General features: G+C 39.9%; 1 protein-coding gene across 1 annotated transcript in view; it reads left to right on the forward strand.

The window, feature by feature from the left end:
- The first annotated feature begins 1,356 nt into the window (after positions 1 to 1,356).
- Positions 1,357 to 22,352, forward strand: part of CUNH2orf73 (chromosome unknown C2orf73 homolog) — a 52,292-nt gene continuing 31,296 nt past the window's right edge. Inside the window, 3 exon segments of the mRNA XM_051178759.1 lie at positions 1,357 to 1,379; positions 11,283 to 11,490; positions 20,752 to 20,905. Of these exon segments, the coding sequence (XP_051034716.1) occupies positions 1,357 to 1,379; positions 11,283 to 11,490; positions 20,752 to 20,905 (385 nt within the window).

The following is a 22,352-nucleotide window of genomic DNA, read 5'->3' on the forward strand; positions in this document are numbered from 1 at the left end:
CTGTATTTTTAACTCAACAATACTTGTAAATAGATGACTTTGGATTATTCTTTGTTGAAAATTATCTATACCAAATGATACATTTAGGCTAATGGCCATGGATTTTCAAAGATATAAATTTCCAACAAAATCACAGTATTTTGCATCTAGAAAAGATTGTAAGAATGACAATCTGGTTACCTCTGTTTTTATAATTGAGAATCTACAGCATATAGAACTAGGTCAAATAGTTATGAGGAACAACCACTAAGAGCAGTTCAGTACTTTCTGTATACAAAGTCAGTAATTGTTATCAAATCCATAGTGTGCAATACCCTAGAGAGAACACCAAGGAGAACTGGAGTATTTTATTGTCATCAAAACTGATATATGTCAATTAATTAATATAATATAATATATCATTTCAGCGTTGTTGTCAAAGTTTTCCTATCTGAATAATTTAAACCCCTAAGATTGTGACTACCTTGTGGTAGGTATAGTTTATTTAATTAAGAAATCTTTTCATACAGTGGGCCTTAGGAAGATGGCTCAGTGTGCAAGAGTGCTTCAGTGTAAACAAAGAACCCAAGTTCAAATCCTTAGCACCCATGGGCGCACATTCCTGTAAGACAATGTGTGTGGGGGGGAGGGGGGAGGGGGGAGGCGGAGACTGGCAGATCCTGGGAGCCCTCTGGCCAGCCAGCTCCCAAATCAGTGAGTTTCTTCTTGCTCAATGTGGGAAGCAATGGTAAAATGAAGTAAATTTCAGGGCCAGTCTTGCTCTTTGGGGGAAGCACAAGATCAAGACTCTCAAAACCTGCAGTCCCCTGCACCCACCCTGAAACCCCTCTCTGACAGAGCATAAGCATGCACCACAGGGAACCTCATTTGCAGAGGAGCGGTCCTTTGTTCTATTTTAAAGCTCGCCACAGGTCTGGCGACAGAGATTCTGTCAGAAACCATGGTAAAGTGCTGGCCTAGCTTCCCCATGGACTTGCATAGCGCAGAATTGCTCATGGGAAGCAGGTTTCCCAGGCAGCAGGGATGGCCTGGAAGCCATCCTAGCTCACTCAAGACCAGCCTGGTCCCCGCTAGGCTGGTTCTACACGGCTCTAGGATTGGCTAAATTCAAACTCACTGTTCAACCTCAGAAAGGGAATAAGAATAAGAGACTTGGGGGCCAGCCCACGCCCCAAGTAGAGCCCACGCTCTACTCAACAGAGAGCCCTTACTGTGCCTGCGCACAGTTTACTGAGGCTGCAGTCGCTTAGCAACACTAGAGTCACAGTGGCCACACTCTGGAGCCTCTCTAGGCAAGGGTTAGGCAGTGTTCTCTCCTGAAGTTCCTGGCTGCCACGTGCCAGGCCAGAGGGGGCCATGGAAGGAGAAGAGAAGCCGCAGTAAGTGCCAGGGTTCAGCTTTCCGTTCCCCCTTCTGAAAACAATTTTCCTTCTTGCAAAATGTTAAGCAAGACCCAAGTAGTGTCTCAGCACCTAGGATCTAGGCCACACACTTCATTCAATAGGTTCCCCACGTTGCTTTCCGGGAGTTGAGTGACTACAGTATTTTTTTAATGTTTGTTTTTGTTGTTGCTTGCTTGTTTGTTTTTAATGTTCTGTTTACTGAGCACTTACTGTGTACCAGGGACTTTACGCACATCACCTGGTCTAAGATTCTTGAGGCCATCTTGAAATAATTACTCCTTATACCCCACATTTAACGCATCAGCAAATTCTGTGGACTTTGGTTTTGAAATTATCCAGACTCTACTGCTGTTCATCACTTCCTCTCTCATCCTAACCCAGTGTCAGGTACCAGTTTCTCATGGTAATGGGCATCACTTTGCTTCTCTAGTCTCTCTTCAGCTTTCTCAACGTGGCTCTTAAAAACGGTGGCACTGTGTGCCACCTTCAAAGCTACTGCCTCCTCTTTGCCTCACCTCCCTCCAGCAGGGCTTTTTTCCAGCATGCAGCTGACTTGAAGGTCATCTCTCCTGATCCTCAGATGATACCCAGACAAGCATCAGCATCAGCTAAGAATGTGTAGAAATGAAAACTCTCAGGGTCTCTTCACACCAAACACACCAAATGGGAAACTGGAACCCCAACAATCTGATCTATATAACAAGGCCTTCAGGTGGTGATCTGTACTTTGGAGGTAGAATAGCCAATAGGAATTATGTTGTGTGAAAGGTACCCACTTCCAAAGGGGTATTTTTGTTGTTAGAACAGTGGCTCTTACTGAGGGTCAGCTAGAGAACTAGTTGAAACAAGTCCCCAGGAACAAGCCTCTTAGATTACTAGGGTAAATGAAACCTACAGATTCATATGTTTGACAAGGTCTCCACCGATAACAGTGCTGTTACTTCAGAGACCATACTCTATATCCTGAGGATGGATACATTTCTGATAGAGTTCTGACAATTAAGATTGGCTCTGCTGGAATGTTCTTTCCTCAAATATCCACTTAGTTGTGCCCATCCCTCCCTTTTTTCAATTACCACTTTCACAATACAGCCCCCACCCTACCTAAATATGCAGTCTGTCCTCCCACAAACATGCATGCCGTTTCCTTCCTGGGTATTGTTCTCAACATGTGACGCCATCTGCCATCTAACAGACTGTGTATGCCTCTCTCTGTTATATTTCTCATCTGCCTTCACTAGAAGATAAGCCCTGTGAAAACATGAATTTCATCTGTGCTGTCCTCTCAGTGCCTCATGCAATCCCTCTGAGTGATTTAGCATTGTTCTTCTTTTCACACACTTTACAACAGCTATTGTTCTTTCATATAAATAAAGGGATGAAACTTTAGATAGTAAATGCAGAGTTGGAATTCTGATCCAAGCCTAACTGCTTCAGAGTCTATTAAGATTTTTGTTCTTTTGCTATTGTTTGCATTCCTAGTATAGAACCCAGGATATTAGTGTTTTATTTGTATTTTCCTTTTACAAAGATGTTACTATTGAATCATGTATTTCACATTTATTTGTTATCTGTAGCTATTCACACCATGAAATACATAACTCAGTAAATGCATACACATGTAAGTCAACACCCATAGTCTTTTTCCTTCAAGGATCTAATTCTTGCGCAACTGTGTTGGTGGGTTACAACTATGAGGAACAGATGGAGAAAACTGATGCCAAGAAGTTCACAGTGATAAATTAACTAACTGGAAAGTCACAATTTTTAAATAAATATGCATCTCTGGGAATGTACTAGAAATGTCTTGGAAGTCATTTATACTTCTCCAGTGATCAGTATCTTTCGTGGAGAGGCATTTTTGTTATGAAGCAAGGAGCTAAAATCACAAAGAATCTGAATATTGTTATGTGGAGTGGAATGAAAGTTAAGGTGTACAGCTAAAACAAAGAATGGAAAACAATTCTAATACATTCCCCTGAAATATGTAAATAGGGCAACACAAACCTTAACTAGACAGGACACTCGCCTGGGTGTCAGGCAAGCAGTGATCAATGAAATAGTCCCCATTGCATGGAACTTACTGATTCATAAGGGTATTTCTGGTTCTTACTAAAAACAAAGAACTAGATGCATGCAATCTGAGTTATAGTAAGTACTATGGAAAGGTCGGACAAGCTTGCATAATCATGGAATATGACTTTTTAGCTGCTCAGGAGGAGCTAAGAAAGTGGTGCTGGATAAGGAAGAACAGGAGCAGGTTGCCCTGAGGAGAAGAGAGAACAGAAAACAGGGACAAAGACTTTAGGATTAGATAAAAAAAGATTAGCTGCCTCACTAGCTATAATCTGGCCACTGCAATGGAAAGCCATTTGCAGGTTTTAATTGAAAACTGACACAATAGAAATGATGCTCACTTTAGTTTGAATTGAAGTAGGGGTTATATTTTAAGAGCTGTGTACTAGACAAAGCATAGCTACCCATTTTTTCCACTATAAAGCTGGAGTCATTGTTGTTTTAATAATGCATGGTTGGTCTTTCTCCTGGGACTTCCTTTTGGGAATTTCAGCCTCCAAATAATGACATGGAGACTTCTTATTAACTATGAAAGCTTGACCTTTAGCTTAGGCTTGTTCCCAACTAGCTATTATAACTTAAATTAACCTATTTCTACTCATCTACCTTCTGCCACATAGCTCTCTTCAGTACTGTGCATCCAACTCCCTCCATGTGTCACTGGTACCTCCTGCCACACCTAGATTCATCCCAAGGTCCTCTTTCTCCCTGGAAGTCTCACCTATTCAGCTCTTACTAAACCCATCAGAAGGTGCCTTGGTAAAGACGCATCTTCACAGTGTACAAAAAGATTATCCCACAGCAATAATGTTTTTATTCTTTTGAGAATTCCATACAATGTATTTTGATCATCCACTCTCCTCAATTACTGCCAAACCCACCCTCACCTTCCTACCTACCCAACTTCATATTCTCTCACTCTGTTTCTTTTTTTAACCCACTGAATCCCATTCATATTACCCAAATACTCTGGAGGGTGGGGCCTGCCCTGAAGCCTGGTCACACCATTAAAAAACAAACAAAAAACATGACTCTTCAATCCTGGCAGCTATAATATACCAAAGCTCCTTAGCAAGAAGTGGGATTTTGTGCCCATCTACCCTCTTCCATGCTGGTATTTGCCTGGATTGAGTTTGCACAGGTCTTGTGCATGCAGTTACAATCACTGTGAGTTTGTAAGTACAACTCTTCTGTTATGGACAGGAAACACTGCTTGTAGTCATTTAACACTTCTGGCTGATAATAATCTTTCCTCATTCCTGTGAAAATCCCTGAGCCTTGAGTGGAAGAGTCTGGTATAGATGTCCATTTAGTGTTAAGTATTTGGCAGTCTCTTATTCTCTGTATGTTGACAATTATGGGTCTCTGTTTTAATTGTCAGCTATCGCAGGAAATAGCTTCTCTGATGAGAAGTGCACAAATCTATGGGTATTGCTGTTAATTAGGAATAATTTTAAACTATTTCCATTTAGCAGAATAATAGGTTCTCCCAGGTCACATGTTCTTGGCTCCATTAATTGTGCCAGATACAGGTTCTATTGGTACAGGTTGGAGTGGGCATTAAATCCAATCAGAAAGTGGTCAATTACTACTTATATTAGTTATTTTTATGTTGCTATGACAAAACACAAAGGCAATTTATACAAGAAAGCATTTAATTGGGCTTACAGTTTCAGTGGGGTATAATCATTGATGGCAGAGCAAAAGCATTGCAGCAGGAACAGCTGTGAATGCATATCTTGTCCCAAAAGGCAGAACAGGAGCATACTGAGAATGGAACACGTCTTTTCAAATCTCTAAGACTGTCCCCAATAACATAACTTCTCCAAGAACACTACACCTTTAATCCTTTCCAAACAGTTCTAACAGACTGTTGACTAAACTTATGAGACTATTGGAGCCATTTGCATTCACACTCATATAATATTTATGCCATTGAGCCTGTGGGCATATCTTAACAAGACAGTCATTATTGTAGCTCGTAGATTAGCAATGGTGTAATATTGATGGTTACTTTTCTCCTCTTGTAGCATACATAGCACCTTCCAGCACTATGAAAACTAGCCAGTAGGGATAAAGCTTCCAAGTCAATACTAAATTAATTCCTCTGTTTTGTGACTCAATTATGTGGTGTCTTAAAAATAGGGCCTTACCATAAAGTTCTGGAGGATAAAAATAGTCATGTCAATGAACTAAAATATTTGGGGGTCAATACAATCTCACTGGCTAAAAAAATAAATAAAAAAGAGGTAATCCATTACAGGCACTGGAGTTTTCTTTGCTATTATGTGGGTGGCATTTAGTTGGGGTATTGCTCTACCATGGATGTTTTTTTTAGTGTGCTGGTTAATTTTGACAACTTGACACCAGTAAATTCACTAAGGGAGAGAGTAATTTAACTAAGGAATTGCCTCCATCAAATTGGCCTCCATCAAAGTGGGTATGTCTATTGGGTATTTTCTTGATTAATGATTGATATAGGAGGGCCCAGCTCACTGTCAGTGGTGCCATCTTTGGGCAGGTGATCCTGGTTGTATAAGAAATTAGATTGAGCACACTATTACAAGCAAGCCAGTAAACAGTTCCTCCAAAGTCTCTGCTTCAGTTCCTGCCTCCAGATTCCTGCTCGAGCTCCTGCCTTAGCTTCTTCCAGTGATGGAAGCCTTAGCTTCTTCCAGTGATGTGTAAACTGAAATAAACTCTTTCCTCTCCAAAATGTTTTTAATCAAAATGTCTTATCAATAGAAAAGCAAACTAATAAAAGTAGGTAGGTACCCATGTGGCTTTCCCAAAAAGCCTTTAGCTTTAGTTATCTCTCCTCATGTACCCACCTCTACTCTACCCTTTCATCCCCACGTCATTTAATCCTTCCTGATTTACTATTCTTTCCCCCCTTATTTCATTGTATTCTGTCTTTCCTTTCCACCCAAAGAAACATTTCTCTCTACCCCATGGACCCCTTACTGGTTTCTTAACTTCTAAGGGTATTCCAAATAAATTATACATATCTAAAGATTCAAAGCTAGCATCTGTATATGAGAAAATATGCCCTGCTTTTCTTTCTGTATTTAAATTACCCAACTCAGAGTGATAATTTCTTATTATATACTTACCTGCATGTTTCAGCTTTCTTAACAGTTGAATAATATTCCACTATGTAAATTTACTACAATTTTAATTATCCATTTATCAGTTGTTGGACATCTAAGCTACTTCCATTTCCTGGCTATTATGAATAGAACAGCACTGAACATGGGTAAGCAGGTCGTTCTGTATGATACTAGCAAGTACTTAGTATGACACATGCCCAAGAGTGGTAGAGCTGCATTATGTGGTAGGACTGTTTCTCGGCTTTTGAGGAAGCTCTTCACCAGTTCCTGTTCCCACCAGCAGTTAAGTGCTCCCTTCTCTCCACATCTACAATAGAGTCCTTTAAATCTTAACTCTTCTGTCATTTTATTTTTATTCAGACTAGGGTAAGATGATATATCAAAGATGTTTTAATTATCTAAGGATGTTGAACTATTTTTTGAAATGTTTCTCAGTTATTTGTATTTCCTCTTTGAAGAACTGCTTACTTCCATGCCCTGCGTCCCGTCCCGTGCCCCCCCCCAACCAGGGTTGTTTATTTTCTTTATGTTTAGTTCTTTTGGGTTCTTTGGGGTTTTTTGTTTTGTTTTTTTGTTTGTTTTTATCTTCTAGATACTAATCCTTTGTCAGATTCTGTAAGCTGCTTCTTTATTTGAATGATGGTGTCCTTTACTGTATAGAAGCTTACTTGTTTCATGTCTTGTTTTCTATCCCTCTCCTGTTCAAAAAGTCCTTTTCTGTGCCAGTAAGTTCAAACCTATTGCTCACTTTCAGATTCAGGGTGTTAGGCCTTATGTTAATGTTCTTTATTCATTTGGAGTTGAGATTTGTGCAGAGAGATAAGGATCTAGTTTTCTTCTATATGCTACTATCCAATTTTTACCAGCACTTTTTTTCTTTTGATGCTATCTTTTCTTCAGTGTGTAACAGTTTGTCAAAAATCAAGTGGCCATATATTGGATTTGTTGTGTGGACTTTTATTAGGGTCCTCAATTCTATTCCATTGATCATGTCTGTTTTTATAACAGTAATATGTTGTCTTTGTTACTATACTATAGCTCTGTCTCCCGAGTGCTGGGATTAAAGGCGAGTGCCACCACACCCAGCTGTTCTCTGTCTTTTTATTATTTTTTTTAAACCATTTTATCTTTTTTTCTCTCCCAAGCCTATATATATTTTAAACCTTTGGAGGTTTTCTTAATGTGAATCTGTCTTTACTGTAAATCTTTATCTTTGTCTGGCCACGAGTCTTTATCTGTTAAACAACAACATTGCTAAAATGAAAGTCATAGCTGTTTCTGCCGCAGCTTATCCAAGATGGCAGTGGGTACCTTTACCGCCAGCAATGAGAGCTGCGTTCACTGCCTTGGTCTGCGCTACCATGCAGCAGCATGCTGCCGGCTTAGAGATGTCGTCATTGCCATTACCAGCTCTCATACACACCAATAAATTGTTAGCAGTGCTTCTTCTTTTTCTTTTTTCTTTTTAATTAAGAAAAATATAGAACTTGTTCTTTTGCTGCAGCTAATGCCTATGAAACACAAACACGAGACTCAGCGCACACGTGGAATTTACTGAGAGAGGGGAGAGAAAGAGGGGGTAGCTGGTGGCCAACCGAAAGCAGGAGAGAGAGAGAGAGAGAGGGAACAGAGAGGGACCAGAGAGAGAGCAGAGAGAGGCAGAGAGAGAGCAGAGAGAGGCAGAGAGAGAGCAGAGAGAGAGAGAACAGAGATGACCAGAGAGAGAGAGAGAGAGGAGAGAGCAGAGAGAGGAAACAGAAAGAGAAACTAGAGAGAGACAGAGAGAGGCAGAGAGAGGCAGAGAGAGAGATAGAGAGAGAGAGAGAGGGAGAGAGAGAGGGAGAGAGAGAGAGAGAGAGAGAGAAGCACTTGGCGCGCTTGCTTTAAAAGAGGCTTGCGCATGAGTAACTGAGTCCTCTGGCCCCCAGGTAAAGCTGAAGTAGCGATGACAGGGCCATGAGCGCCCATCATCAGGGCTGGGGGGGCGGGGGGGGTCAGCTGGCTGCTAGTTCCTAACATTCCCACCTCTTATTGTTATTAAAAAGGTGGGGGTTGGGCGTGGCAGGTTAGGGAATAAGCAGGGGTCAGCTGGCTGCTAGTTCCTAACAGAACTAGATACATGTCCATCCCAGTTCCCTCTCCCTTCCTCCTTCCCTCCCTTTTACCCTCTCTGCCCTCTCACATGCATCCTAACCACCCTCTCCTTCCATCCCCCCCACCCCAATTCCATATGTAGGGGAATGCCATCCAGTTGGGGTCATGTAGATCTGACAGGTCATGTGAAGTAGGGACTAGGGCTTCTCTCCTGTCTCTAGGTTAAGGCAGTATTCTCTCTCCCACGTGATCCATGGGCTTTCCTTTGAGTTTTTTGTTTGATTTCCTGAGTTTTTCATTTTGTTTTATTTCAGTTTGTTCTTCTTCAGAGATTCTACCTCCTTATTCAATTCTCTTTTTTTTTTAAAACAGTTTTTTAAGCTTTATTTATTTACTATATATGCAGTGTTCTACCTGCATGTGTCCCTGAATGCTAGAAGAGGGCACCAGATCTCATTACAGATGGTTGTGAGCCACCATGTGATTACTGGGAATTGAACTCATGACCTCTGGAAGAGCAGCCAGTGCCCTTAACCTCTGAGCCATCTCTCCAACCCTCAATTCTCTTTTGTATTTTGAATTGTTTTCATGGTTGCTCCAGCTGTTTGTGTTTCCCAGGTCTTCATTCAGGCATTTATTCATGTCTTCTTTGAGTTCCTTGAACATATTTATAATTGCTATTTTGAAATTATTTCCTTGTGCATCAGCTAACTTGATTTTCTTGGGGATTTTGATGGGGGTTCTAATTTCTGGAAAAGACATTCATCTTGGTTATTCATGCTGTTTGTGAGTTTGCAATGGGATCTAGGTATCTGGAATTTAGTGTTTCTTGATAGGGAAATGTGGTCATTCTTGAGTAAGTATTTGGATCTCTGTTTGTTGTTACCCTAATTTGCTAGGTTGTACACCAACTCAGTGTTTCTCCATATTCAGTCTTGGGACAACACTATGTGTTAATGTACAAATGGAGTGTCAGAAATGACCCGAGTTCAATTAGGCATAGGCACAACTTCTCAGCATGGAAACAATTTAAGAGATTCAAGCTGCTGATCTTCAGGTATCTATGGAGTGTTCATTGGATTTTTCAAGTGGTCTTTGAGTGGCAGAGGACAGAGTCACAAAGAGAGTGAAGGTACTCCTTGGGGACAGAGCACAGGGTGCCATAATATCCTCAGATAGAAGTTGAATCCAGCTAGGTTGAATCCAGCCAAAGTCCTACACTCTAGACATTCTCTTTCTCTTAGGATATTCTCTTGCTCCCACGGTTCCTGAATACAGCTGCTTGCAGACTTATCTCTAGCTCAGAAAATTTGACTTCCTTCTCCTCTTATGCATCTTCTACCTCCTGGCAGCTGCCAATATTTAAGCTTGTCTCCCTCTTATTTTTCATTCAGACTCTAATGGTCCTTCAGATTAAAAGAGTTTTCCTCTTATGGTCTATGAAATATTTTAACAATATCTTTAAAGTTTTTCTTGTAATAATTTATTTGAGATAGTAGCTCTAACTGTCCTGATCTTGTTGTGAGACCAGACTAGCCTTGACCTCACAGAGATCCACCTGTCTCTGTGTGCTGGAATAACAGGTATGTGCTGCCTCATCTAGTGATTTTTATTTTTATAACAGTATTAGAAGCAAAACACACTGGGATTGAAATGATTGTTTCACCTGCACAGTGGTATTTTCTCAAAATTATAGACAGTGAACATTTAGTAATATGTTTTCCAAGTGAACTTTTAAAATTAAGTCAATATCTTTGTTCAGATGCTTGAACTATCTAGGCATAGACCGTGAAAGGAAGCTCTTATCATAGAAACTTTTTAGATTCACCTACCTATCTTATGTCTATCAATCATCTATCATTTATCTCTCAACCATCTATCAATCATATATTTATCAATCTATCATCTATCACTCTATCATTTATCACCTATCTATCTCTCTATCTTGTGTGTGTGTTATATATACCTGTGGATTAAATATGCCAGTGTGGGACTGGAAGCAAAGGAGTATGTTGGGGTGCCTGTTCTACCATTCTCTGCCTTATTTCCTAGAGAAAAGTCTCTCACTGAACCTGGAGCTAGGCTAGCTACCAGCAAACCCCAGTGATCCTCCCACAGCCCTAGAGCTGCAGGCACTTGATACTCTACTTTTTACGTGGGTGCTGAGATTTGAACTCAGGTACATGTGAGGCAATCTCCTATCTTCTCTTTCCCATTCAGCTGTCACCCCAGTCTAATAAAACGTTTAAATATGTGTTCAAATTACATGTAACTTACCCACATGTAAGCGCAAACCATGATTTATAAGCACAATCAAGTCACTGATCTTTACTCCAAGAAAATGAGAGTCTGTTCACTATACTAGTGTGCCCTGATGAACAATCACTTAACACAGATTACATTATTTCTTTCCTACATGATTTAGAGTGAAAAGATACTCCAATGTCAGACTTTAATAGCATAACCCTTTAAAAAACCTTAACAAAACCTATATTGTCTTCACTAACTCTTGAAATATATTTATATCTTATCTCCCTTAATTATAACCAATGAAATGCTTATTGTGATAAATGATTTACTACTTAATTCTGTTTTTCAGACAGCATGAAATAGAAGATGTTTGTATAGCATACAAAACTGAAAAGAAAGAAGAAATCAAACATGAGAAAAATCCTGGAAAAAGCACACAACACTCAAAACCGAATGTGGACAGAAGACGTGTAAATTATGCTAAATTCATTCACACAAATGCAAGAACATACAATGAGCCAGTTCCCTACATTGATAATAAAGGGCTGGCAAAGCAGGTTGGACAGATGTTTGTTATTTACAAATACAGAGTTAGGCTCAAAAGCTGTTTTGCAGGATAATTTGATCACAGACTATTTAAAGGACATGATACATCTCAAAGTAGTGCCATTGTAACCAGTGGTCAAAGCAGTAACTTGGAGCTCTTCTGGCAGGGAACTGGGGCATCTAAGTTCTATTTGTGTATATGGGAAGAATTCAAACCAGTCATCTTCTGAGAGTATCACATGTCTTCTTCATGTGTACCTGCATGGGTTTGTTTGTTTGTTTTGTTTTGTTTCATGATCTCTTAAAGTAAAAGATTTTTTTAAAAAATTGCTAGGAATAAGCTAAATTTGTGTATATTCTTTAATCTCTACTATTCTATGCCTTTATTGGATCTATTTTACAGATAATACTCCAGGGTAGTTACAAAGTGAGCAATTATTACAGTCTTCTTTTCAGTCCCAGGACTACTGGCTGAGCCAAATCCTGCACACTCTATATACAATAAATGTATTATATATTGTTTTTAAGTTGGGTTTGTTATATTCATCTCCTATCACTGTTGTTATCAATTACAAGCCTCAGTAGTGGTTTAAAGTCAGATAGTCCTGAAGTTTGGAAAACCCAAGTCTCTCATCTCACTGGCCCCTTGTAGGGTGCTGAGGGAGATCTGTTCCTTGCTTTCCCAGCTTGGAGAGGCTGCCTTTGTACCTCAGCTCATGACACCTTCCTCTTCAAAGCCTGCAGTTCTTCCTGACAGCTATCCTGCCTTCCTCTTAGAAGGATCTGTGAAGTAACTGTGGGCCCATCATACTTCAGGGTAATCCCTTATCTCAAAACTGCTGCCTGCAGTGCCCCTTTCCAATTTGAAGCAATTCTTCGCACATTCACAGACTAAGAAATGAGCGAATGTGACTGATCAGAGGAACATTTATCTGGCTATGGTATTTACACTGTACATTTCACCCAAGCTAGTGTGTAAAACAAATACCCAGCATAGGTCATCTGTGGAGTGCTTGCCTTTGCAAACTTCCGGAGGTTATGTATGTACATCCTGTACATCCTCTTTCCCTACTCCAGGAGGACAATTACAGAACTGACCTGCTTCTGTAATTTTATCATTTCTAGGGGAGCCATACAAATTAATCTGTACAGTTTGTGGCTTTTCAAAAATCCTTTCAGAGCCATGAGGTGGTAGCACATTCCTTTAATTCCAGCACTTGGGAGGCAGAGGTGAGCAGATTTCTGTGAGTTCAAAACCAGCCTGATCTACAAAACTACACAGTGAAACCCTGTCTCAAAACAAACAAACAAAAAACCCACACAAAAACAAAATTCTCTTTAAAAAAAAAAAGGGGGGGGGGTTACAGTTTGTCTATAGACTGCATTCTCACTGGTTACTGGTTCACACTTCTTCACTTCTTCTGCCACTGTGTGTTTTCTGTCTCTGTGCAAATAAGCTTCAATTTCCTTATCTATGGAACAAAGAAAAAGAAAGTAATCATCTCTCAGGGAAGTTTTTTTTTTTTTTTTTGTTTTTTGTTTTTGTTTTTGTTTTTGTTTTTTTTTTTTTGTGTGTGTGTGTGTGTGAGAGAGAGAGAGAGAGAGAGAGAGAGAGAGAGAGAGAGAGAGAGAGAGAGAGAGAGAGATATTTGTTGTGTGACAAAACATATCCTAGGGAGATGCAACACATTAACACATTATCTACTTACCCCAAATAAGAAACCCATGACAGACCAAAATGCAGATAACATCAAAGTCCAACTTAGTGAACCAATGAGTACCTGGGGTTACTTACAGGAGTATGGGTGAGGGGTTACTTACAAGAGGAGAAAGTCAGCTTCATCAGCCCAGTGTGGCTCAAAGCTCACAAAAGCTGGGAAACCTGAGCACACTATGTGGCCTGCAGGCAGCTCAACAGATTGGAGAGTGTCCTTTCCAAGTGACTTTGGTCTAATCTCTTCAGGCAGCTTGGCTGGTTTCTGCTTCTTTCAAGCAAGCTGGTCTGGTGTGAGCACTGTCCATTTGTGTCCTCCCGCCTCCCTCCAGCTTCCTTCTTCTGAGAGGAACTCTATACTCTAGGCTATCTTTATTGCTTCCTCTGGTGTGGAGGGACCTAGTGAGTCTGGTCAGTTTCAGAGACTTCCTGAAGCTATTTTGAGTTATTTATCTAACTGAGGAATGCAATGTTTTAATCTCTGAGGAAACTGCTACACAACAGAGTTAAAATAAATACTTTGATCAAGCCCTTTTCTAGATGTTAGGGATTCAACAATGAGCCAAAAAATGGGGGAAATGTCCTGACCTTAGGCTGCTTATATTCTAATGGAGGAATGAGCAACTTACATAAACTAACTGTGATGTTGGATGGCATGGGCTGACATGAAAGACAGAAGGACTGCTGGCTGTAGAGTTGTAATTTTGTTTTTCTTTTAATTCTCTCTCTCTCTGTCTCTCTCTCTCTCTGTGTGTGTGTGTCTGTGTGTCTGTGTGTCTCTTACAAGAGTCTATTTTTTCTTCCATTGAGTCCTATGGGAACATCCTCAGGTCATCAGACTTAGTGCATTTACCTTCTAAGCCGTCTTATTGGCCCAGAGTTGTGTTTTTTTTTTTTTTTTTTTTTTTTTTTTTTTTTTGGTTTTCTGAGACAGGGTTTGTATTGTTTTTGAGTCTGTCCTGGTACTCGAACACACAGAGATCCACCTGCCTCTGCCTCCCAAGTGCTGGAATTATTAAAGGCATGCATCACCAACACCCATCTCAGAGTTGTGGTTTTAAATAGGTGATCAGAAAAAGTCTTATAAAAGTTTTGAGTGAGGAAGTGGCCACCATATACACAAATGAAGCATGGTGTAAGCAGTTGTTTTCAGTGGCAGAGTCTGCACAATTCTCTAGTAGGAGACCTAATACAATATTGAATCACATATGCTATTCATCATCTGCTGCTGCGTTGATGATGGCAGTGTCTCGTGTATGTGTTTTCACCATGTCATTTGTGAAAGGAGAACTGTGCCAACTGAATGGTCTCAGACGTCTCACCCTGCTACACTTCTTTCTTCTCTCTCGTTAGGTAGAGTCATGCTTTCACATCATATTTAAATGGAGATTGTCTGGGGGACCCTGTAACTGATGTCATCTACTGTTCCTATGTTAACAGTGACTGAGTACTAGCTCAGAGTTGAATCTAACTGATCTACACACACACACACACACACACACACACACACACACACACAAACACACACTAAGACACTAAAAGAATGAAGCTGAGTCAGAAAATAGAAAGAAGGAAAGCAGAAGCTTGAAAAATCAACCCCAAATAATTTACTCTAGTTTACAGGTATTGTGAAAAACAACCACCAAATGTTAGGACATGCTATCAGCAAAGCTAGCTGGCAAGTTTGTTGGTTCTAGACCAGTAAGAACAGAGCACAGGAAGTCTGAAATTGAGTAAAGCACAGATGAGAGATGCACCACAGTTAAAGAGGTATTGTCATGCACAGGGAAGGGGATATCCATATTTCAAAAACAAAAACAAAAGCAACAATAAACTTGCAAATGCCATAATTTCCAAGAAGCTAAAATATACTTGTTTTTATTTCACATGTATATAAACTTCATTCTTTTATTCAAGATGACATTTCCTTTTAAAAGCATAATTAAAATGTAATAATGCTGACTTTAAAATAATCAAGCTGCTGCCTAATGGTATGGTAGTATATTTAGACCTCAGCACTAGCTGATTGTATGTTTGGCTGGTTAGTTTGGTAGGGCCCCTATGTAGGGTAGTGTCTGCCTGTGTAGATAACCCAGCACTTGAACATGAAAGCCTGCTGCCTCAGACTCCTCAGTGCTGGAATTACAGATGTGTGTTACCAAACCTGGCATTTAGTTTTATTGGTTTATAAGGTTTTTTAATGAAAGGATCAGATATACATTTCTACCTAAAGACATAAAATTGTGGGTGCTAGAAGAAGTAAAACTGGTTTGCTGCTGTTTGTTTTGATTTTTCTTTAAATACAGCTAGTCTAACAACAGGAAAACTCTATTTTTAAATAAATTTCTAAATATCAGTACTTTCAAGCAGACTACACTTACTGACTATTCTCCAAAGTGTAGGCTCAGAACACTAGCACTTGTTCATCTGCTTGAAAAAATACATTTCCACAATCAAGTCAAAGGCTTATTTTGTTCAGAGAGTCATAGTTCACACTAGTATATAAAAGTTCTGAGAAATCCTGTGACAAGTATGTTTGAATTTGCTTGAAAATGCTCACCATTTCCCAGATAGCTTTATCTATGGGAACTCTCTGCATAACATCTATTAATAAACATGTCAGAGAACTGGTGTGCCACAGAAAACAATTTACGCGACTGTTATAGGAGAGCTATTTTTTCACATCCCTGGTATCTCAGTTTGAGAACACTGTAACTCATGGCCTTGACTACCTAGTGTATATGATAAAGCTTCCAGGTTTCTTTTTTGTTTGGGATTTTTTGTTTTGTTTGTTTTTTTGGTGGTGGTGGTTGGTTTTTTGTTTGTTTGTTTGGTTGGTTGGTTGGTTTGTTTGTTTGTTTTTGTTTTGTGTGCATGTGTGCGTGCGCGTGTTTTGAGACAGGTTTTCTCTGTATTGCTTTAGAGCCTGTCCTAGAACTCACTCTGTAGACCAGGCTGGCCTCAAATTCACAGAGATCCCACCTGCCTCTGCATCACTAGTGCTGTGATTAAAGGTGTGTGCCACCAACACCTGGCAAATTTCCAGTTTTAAAAACACTGAGCTCTACAATTAAATTCCATGGCTTCTGTAAGGTTTTGTCATACATCCACATCCTTAAGAATCCCCAGAATATGATGGTAGTGGTGGAGGAGGTAGAGGAGGAGAAGGTGGAGGAGGAAGTGGAAGAGGAGATGGACAAGGATGAGGTGGTGAAGGAGGAGGTAGGGGAGGAGGAGGTGGAGGAGTAGGTGAAGGAGGAGGTGAAAGGAGGAGGTGGAGGAAAAGGAGGTGGAGGAAGAGGTGGAGGAGGAGGTGGAGGAGGAGGTGAGAGAGGATAGGAGGAGGTGGAGGAGGTGGAGGAAGAGATGAAGGAGGAGGTAGAGTAGGAGGTGGACGAGGTGGACCAGGAGGTGGAGGAGGTGTTGTGGTTTTGTTGTTTTAGACAGGAAATTGCTGTGCAAGATAGTGAGAAGACACCATTTGTTTGTAATCTGTTCTAGAATTTTCACAAGACCTTGGAATTCCATGTTTTAGCTAATCCGGAAAATATAAGACATTAATCAATTTCATTTGGTTGTCCTGAATTTCCTAGTTCCTCAATTTCTGTGAAATGTGTTTATAATTGCTCATCATTTCTTCTTTTTTTTATTTTATATAACCAAGTCCATTAAAATTAAAACAAACATTTATAGACAATATTTGGGAATTTGGGCGTCGTTCTTTCCAAACTATTTCCTGCTGGTAAGGGGCACTGTCATGAGGGATTCTAAGAAGATGCAGGAATCCTGGCTGTAGTCTGTAAGGCTGCTTTGTCCAGCTATTTTGAATGTAGGATCAGCTTGTACTCTGTTTCAGGCGGTCTGGCTTGATCAAACCACATTAGTCTGGAAGGAAGCCACATCTTTTCATTTTCTGTGGAAACAAAAATAGAAATCCTTTTCCCCAGTAACTTGTCCTTGAACTTAAATTTTGAAGTCAAAGCATTTTTTTTATTTAATTTATTATTTTACATGTCGATCCCAGTTCCCTCTCCCTCCCTCCTTCCTTCCCTCCTTCCCTCCTTTTTACCCTCTCTGCCCTCTCACATGCACTCTAACCACCCTCCCCTCCCATCCCCCCACCCCAATTCTATATGTAGGGGAATGCCATCCAGTTGGGGTCATGTAGATCTGACAGGTCATGTGAAGTAGGGACTAGGGCTTCTCTCCTGTCTCTAGGTTAAGGCAGTTATCCCTCCATGGGGGATTATGTCCACAAGGTCCTTTTATGCACGAGGGATACATCCTGGCTCCACTGTCTGAGGTCCCTTAGACTGCTCAGTCCTTCTAGTTGAGACCCATATTCAGGGGGGCCTGAGTCACTCCCATGCTGGCTTCCCAGCTATCAGTCTGCTGGCCCATTAGCTCCTCCTTGTTCAGGTAAGCTGTCTCTATGTGTTTCTGCTGCCTGGTCTTGTCCTCTCCATCTGCATCTGGGTTCTAGTTCGACTCAGTGTTTATGTATGAGAGTTTGCTCCTGTTTCCAACAGCTATTAGTTGAGGGCTCCATGGATAAGTTAGTTGTTGATCTCACTATCCGGAAAGGGCATTTATGGTAGCCTTTCCATGGTTGCTCAAATTGTTAGTTGGCGGCAGTCTTGTAGGTCTCTAGACCTTTCTTTAGGTTCAATTTTATCTTCAAACCAATATTCAAACCAAACCCTCTTTTACATTCTCTCTTCTCTCTCTCTCTCTCTCTCTCTCTCTCTCTCTCTCTCTCTCTCTCTCTCTCTCTGTGTGTGTGTGTGTGTGTGTGTGTGTGTGTGTGTCCTGTCTTCTATTCCTAGCCGGACTCAATCTTCCTAGTTGCACGTGCTTTTCTCTCCTCCCCCTCACTTTCTCCTACTTCTCTCTCCATTCACTGCCCCCCCCCACTTCCCCTGTGCTCTGGGGGACTTGTCCCTTCCCACTTCTGTGAGAGACTTTATATGAATCTCTTAGAATACACCTTGTATCTTAGTTCCTCTGGTGGTGTGAATTATAGGCTGATGATCCTTTGATCTAGGTCTAAAATCCATATATGAGTGAGAATATACTATGTTCCTCTTTTTGTGACTGGGTTACCTCATTCAGGATGGTTTCTTCAAGTGCTATCCACTTGCCTGCGAATTTCAAGATACCATTTTTTTTTTCTGCAGAGTAGTATTCCATTGTGTAGATGTGCCACATCTCTTTATCCATTCTTCAATTGAGGGGCATCTAGGTTGCATCCAGGTTCTTGCTATTACAAATAGTGCTGCTATGAACATAGTTAAACAGATGTCTTTGTTGCATGGATGTGAATCCTTTGGGTATATGCCTAAGAGGGGGGTTGCTGGGTCCTGTGGTTAACTAATTCCCATTTTCCTGAGGATACTCTTAACTGTAAGTTGTTGGCCTAAAACTGGTGTTGATTTAATAAGCTGGGATCTGTTTCCCTTGTTTTGTTCAGTGCTTAATCCTCTAGTACATGTGCATTCCATCTTTTTCAGTGTAAGAACACCTATAAACAAACCACTTAATAGCTATGACTTCAGCTTCGAACAGTGCTCCCATCCATATGGTTCACCTGAAGATAGTTTTGCTGTCTTCTGCATTTTCACAATTTCATTCTATTTCTAAAGTTCTCAACAGTGTCCATCAAGTTGACCCCATTAGACTTTAGTCTGAATACGAACTTCTTTCACACATGCTTGTCTTTTTCGAAGCTAAGCTTTTGAGAGTGGATTCCTGTGCAGCTACATGGGATGGGCCTAGGAATGCCTCATCCTTTGTATCACTGGAGCCTTGATTGTCAAAATTAATTATAATCACATTTTAATTTTAAATCATAGACATCTTTATTAAAGACTCATAGCTGATTTTTGAAGACATTTATTTGTATTATTTGTATGTGTGATCAGGTTAGTGTGCCACAGTGTGTGTGTGGAGGTGAGAGGACAGCTTTCAGGAGCCAGTTCTATCACTCCACTGTCAGGGATGCTTGCTTCCTGTTGCTATGACAAAACACCACAACCAAAAGTGACTTATGAAAGAACATATTTTGGCTTATGATTCCAGAGAGACAAAAAGCCTATTGTGGGTAGGAAATCGGGACAGCAAGTGGCAGGAATGGCAGCAGGAGCAAGAAGCTGAGAGCCCACATCTTCAAAGGCAAGCACTAAGCAGAGAGAGCAAACAGAAAGAAGTATGAGGCTTTAAACTCTGAAAGTCCACATCCCCAAACAGCACCAATTGAGGACCAACTATTCAAATTCTTGAGCTTGAGCAGGATGTTTTACTCTTAAACTGCCACACTTTGACAAGTGTTTCACCTGCTGAACCATCTCACCAAGCCAACATTTAACTTCTTACATCCAAGAGCATGTTGAGCACTAATCAGATCCCAAACTTCCAGGTGTGGAGTTGCTTGCCTCCAAAGTCTCTCCTCCTCAATCACAGGCTTAGTGATTTCATCAGAGTTAATTAACAGTTCATTGCTCTATTTCTAAAGGGTGAATGGTCATAGATGCTAAGAAACCATCAGTTCTCTTTTCTACAAAGTATTTAGTACTGACATTTCAGGAACATTGGAGATAGTTTCCTTTAGAGCAGTTATTTTGAGGCAAAAATTTATAGGTTTATAAATTATAAATAAATGTGAGTTGTGCTCTATTTCATTGTGACATGAAATAGAAGAGAAAGCAATAAAATAGAATGACTGTCCTGAAATAATCTAACAAAAATTTCATGACAGTTGTATTTCACTTTTATATACGGTATGCTCTTGTAGGATTTAAAATGTATTCCATGATGTGCAGGTGGGTTATGGACTAATAACTGCAAAATATCATTTTTGACAATACATTGTTTTGCTATAATAAAAAGAATAGAACATAATTTTTAGGTTGAAGCATATTTAACTTACGTGTATATAGTCTAAAAATAAGATAATATAAATATAAGAAGAAATATAATTACTATATTAATACTTATGGCTCTATTACTAGAAGGTAGTTTAATAATTGAGTGGGTATATTTTAGCTAAAACGTGACTATTTTTAGACACCATTTACAAGCTAGTGTCCTTGTGAAAACATTTACTTCTATATTTAAGATTCCTGGGGACAGTCTCAGTAAAGTGCTAACTGTTACCATGAGAACCTAAGCTTAGATCCCCAAGATAGGCATGCCTGTAATCCCAGCACTGAGGCCAGGACAGGAAAGGGATGGGAGGAGGAGGCACAAATGAGAAGATTCCTGAAGCTCACTAGCCAGTCAGCATAACAGTATTAGTGAGCTCCAGGTTCAGTGGTAGACCTGGTCTCAATAAACAGAAATGTAACCGAGGAATACACCCAATGTCATGCTCTCCACACGTATACACATGTACACATACAGATGCACACACACACAACCATACACACAAAACATGAATAATATTTTAATTCTAGGCTAATGCCTTAATAAATCAAGTCACTGAATAGTTATAGACTTTAAGCATCAAATGAAAATTTCCCTCATGATTTGACAGTGCATTTCCATTTTTTTCTCTGTGAAGGGAAAATGGTGGTTACATAGTGGAGCAGCAGAACCTGTCTCCCAACCATCTTACGACACCAAGAGCACCCAGAGGAGTGATTTTCAAAAGCCAGCTTGCCCGCTGGTTTTGCCAGTCAACTACAACAGGCTTCGAAAGCCTTCTTGTGGAATAGGTAAGGTCAGCCATGGTAAAACATTTTTATTACTCATTTTCCTGCTATAGAATTAAGATTTATTATATGACCTCTTTACAGGACTTGAAAATATATGGACAACAAGAGAGCCCTCTAACAGGCTACTATTCCTTCCCAGTGGATAGCATATCTCCAGGCACTGTCCTGATCATTAGTCACACCAGCTTCAAAGTCAGAAACTTAGGAGCATTCTGCTCAGTTTTGCCACCAAATTCTAAAACCTGTAACTATTTAAATAACATCTAACCCTAAATAGCAGAATCTCAAAGTATACTCTGAGGGGCACTAACTGTTGCAGGTGTAGAATGGCCCTCATAAGTTGGTGTGTTTGAGTACTTGATCTCCAGGCAGTGATGTATTTGTAGAACCTTCAGGATGTGGATGCCCCACCTCTTGGGAGACTCCACCCAACTTCTTTTTCTCTCTCTGCCTCCTGACTGTCAGTACAGTGTGATTGCCCAGCCTCAAAAATTTGCCACTGTACCTTCCTAGCCATGATGAACTCTATTCCTATAGGACTGTAAACCAAAATGAATCCCTTTCTCTTAAGTTGCTTTATATCCGAGCATTTTGTCACAGCAACAGAAAAAGAAAACAAGACGCTAATTGTTAATGATCTTTATAGGTATTGCTTAAATAAAGAAGAAATGGTCAATTAATTTTATGAAGCATAAATTTTAAAGTTAAATAAAAATTTAACCTGTACAATATCCTCAGTCTAAGAATAAGCATAATGATTTCCAAAGCATATATTTTTGTATTTTTTATCATCTCTCTCTGATTTTTAGATCATCTCATGATTAGTGCTTCAAATAATAACTTAGAAAATACTATTACAGATTATTAAATACTTTTAGACCTAGAATGATTTTACCTGACAGTGTCATTATAGTAAACTGAGTCACATTGTATTAAAACTATAATGCTAATATGAGTCAACAAAGGATTGCTTTTAGAGATCTGTAGTGCCCTGACCTCTGTGATTTGGTAGTCCTGTTGAAGATACAAAGGTTAGCTGAATCAAAGATCACAGAATTAGAAAATAAAAAAAGATCAAATATAGCCTGATTCCAAGTCCAGAGTAGGGGTTCATGAAAAGGGCTAAGTCGTCTGAACATGGCATCTCCTTCAGAAAGAAAAGTTCTACTTCTGACTCCTGATATAGAGTACAGACAACTACATTTTCTGCCTCCTAAGACTCCAGGAAATAGTAGCAGAGAAACAAATAATAAAGATGAAGTAAATGGACTGAATTTTTTATGGGGTTCATGGGAGAAAGAATGGAGCCTACTGATGGCCCAAAGAGAGTAAAGAAGCAACACCTAAAAAGAAATGCAGGAAAAAAGCAGATCTTTATAGTGGAACTTCAGACATATCAGCAGACACAAGAGAGGACAAGAATAAAGACAATAGGAGAGCACTACTC

Source organism: Phodopus roborovskii, unplaced genomic scaffold, assembly GCF_943737965.1.
Source record: "Phodopus roborovskii unplaced genomic scaffold, PHOROB, whole genome shotgun sequence".
Taxonomy (NCBI): Eukaryota; Metazoa; Chordata; class Mammalia; order Rodentia; family Cricetidae; genus Phodopus; species Phodopus roborovskii.